The following is a 1,761-nucleotide window of genomic DNA, read 5'->3' on the forward strand; positions in this document are numbered from 1 at the left end:
GTGCTCCAGGAAGGGGGTCGGCCAGACGTGAGGCGCCCCCGGGAAGGCACTCGGAGCCTGGAAGGTCTGGTGCAGTGAGGTGCACCGCTCACACCAGGAGCACCCCCGACTGGCCCACCACAGTGCCATTGCCTGATGGACCGTGGTGTGCCATTGCCTGATGGTCCGCTGTCTCTTCTTACCAGACTTGTCCCTGAAGCGTTGCAGCTAGCAGCGTGGTGTTATTCATCAGGCCCGTTTTTGGTATTGTGTAGTTGTGGGTCACGCAACGTTTCATAGAAGCAGGACGTGGGCTCCTGCGGTGCCCCTGCTGTCCCTGTGGCAGGTCGGGGTGTCAGGTCTGTGTGGATTATGGCTGGCATAGGATGGTTCATGTAGTCACCGGGGGTGGAACGAGGTGACTTTGGCAGTCTCTCTGTCACTTAGGGTGCATGGCAGAAGGCTAAAAAATGCAGCTTGTGTTTAATCCCTGGCTCTGTTGCTATTTCTCTGCCTGTCATTTTTGTTCCTAGGAAGCTGTAGCGACCCAATGAGGTCCACGTTCGCTCAGCTGTCAGAGGAGGACGTGAAAAAGAGTTTCTACCCTGTTGGGAGCACCGTGCGTTATATCTGTCGCTCCGGGTACGAGAATGTCAATGAAACGCACCCAACCAGCACTTGCCTTGAAAGTCTAACCTGGTCAGATATCCCCGAGTTGTGTAAAAGTGAGTGGTGTCTTTTTTACGTCTTCCTGTGGATCTAGTAACCAACCTGGAGCAGACAGGACGGTGTTGGGGAGGTGGCCGCGGCTGATCTGTCAGCATTAACTTCTGTGACTTTCCGGTCGAAACATCTTTTGGTCCATTGATTTCAAATTCCTTTTGAGCTGAAAACGAGGCAGTGAACAGCGGACCCCCTCATGGTTGGGCAGTGATCCCTGCTGTGCATCAGTGGGTCAGTGTGGGTGGTATTCCCAGTGCTTCTTCTATACCTGGAACAGAAATCACAAACAATGCAGTAACTATTAGGCGGGGTTTTAAAATGATTAGCGTGATCTCAGTGCAGCAGGTAGGAGAATGAGACTACTCCTGCGGTTTTCTTATGGTGTCAATATGCTGCATCTTCCAGCAGGTGCAAAGGTCTCTTCTAATGCAGGGTTACAGGAACTAGGGAAATGAAACCAGTCTTCAGTTTCCCTCCTTGAAAAAATGGGTTAAATTGTCCAGTACAATTTGCTACAAATGATTTCTGGTGCTGTCTTTAGGTGCAAGTGCACCTTGGCTCTCTTTCCTGTCTTGCCGATGAAGATCATACACGTTTGAGTGCTCGTTTTGGGGAGAAGTACCTGCTGCTTTTCACAGGATCCTAGATAACATTGCACAATGCAGGAGAATGTCAAGGTTGCAAAGGGGAATCGGGCCATTAGAAATGGAGAAGGATGTCTACGGATGAAAAGAGAGAGATCTAATACTCGAACTTAGGTGGTCTGAGGTTGTCGTGTTCTCTTGTAGGGTGCGAGGGAGTTTTCCTTCCTTTTAACATGCCGATGCTAAGCTCGGTCTCTCCTAGGGAAATCTTGCGGTGCTCCAAAAGGACCAGAACATGGCAGAGCTGCAGTTGTAACAGACTTTCTCTATGGTGACAGCGTGGAAATAATTTGTGACACAGGGTGAGTCAAGCTGCGCGGTGAGATTCATGGGGCCGTCGCTGGGGTAGAGCTGCTGGTCAGCGCTGGAACAGGGAGAATGGGAAACCTGGTCTTATATTTAAAGGAAAAAACCC

At 50.6% G+C, this 1,761-nt stretch overlaps 1 protein-coding gene across 1 annotated transcript in view; it reads left to right on the forward strand.

The window, feature by feature from the left end:
• The first annotated feature begins 395 nt into the window (after positions 1–395).
• LOC109295095 (complement decay-accelerating factor-like) overlaps positions 396–1,761 on the forward strand; it is a 5,176-nt gene continuing 3,810 nt past the window's right edge. Inside the window, exons 1-2 of the mRNA XM_019513748.1 lie at positions 396–704; positions 1,549–1,648. Coding sequence (XP_019369293.1) covers positions 530–704; positions 1,549–1,648 — 275 coding nt within the window. The 5' untranslated portion in view covers positions 396–529. The remainder of the gene's footprint in view (positions 705–1,548; positions 1,649–1,761) is intronic.

This window comes from Gavialis gangeticus, unplaced genomic scaffold, assembly GCF_001723915.1.
Source record: "Gavialis gangeticus isolate Ggan-Ray unplaced genomic scaffold, GavGan_comp1, whole genome shotgun sequence".
Classification (NCBI taxonomy): domain Eukaryota; kingdom Metazoa; phylum Chordata; order Crocodylia; family Gavialidae; genus Gavialis; species Gavialis gangeticus.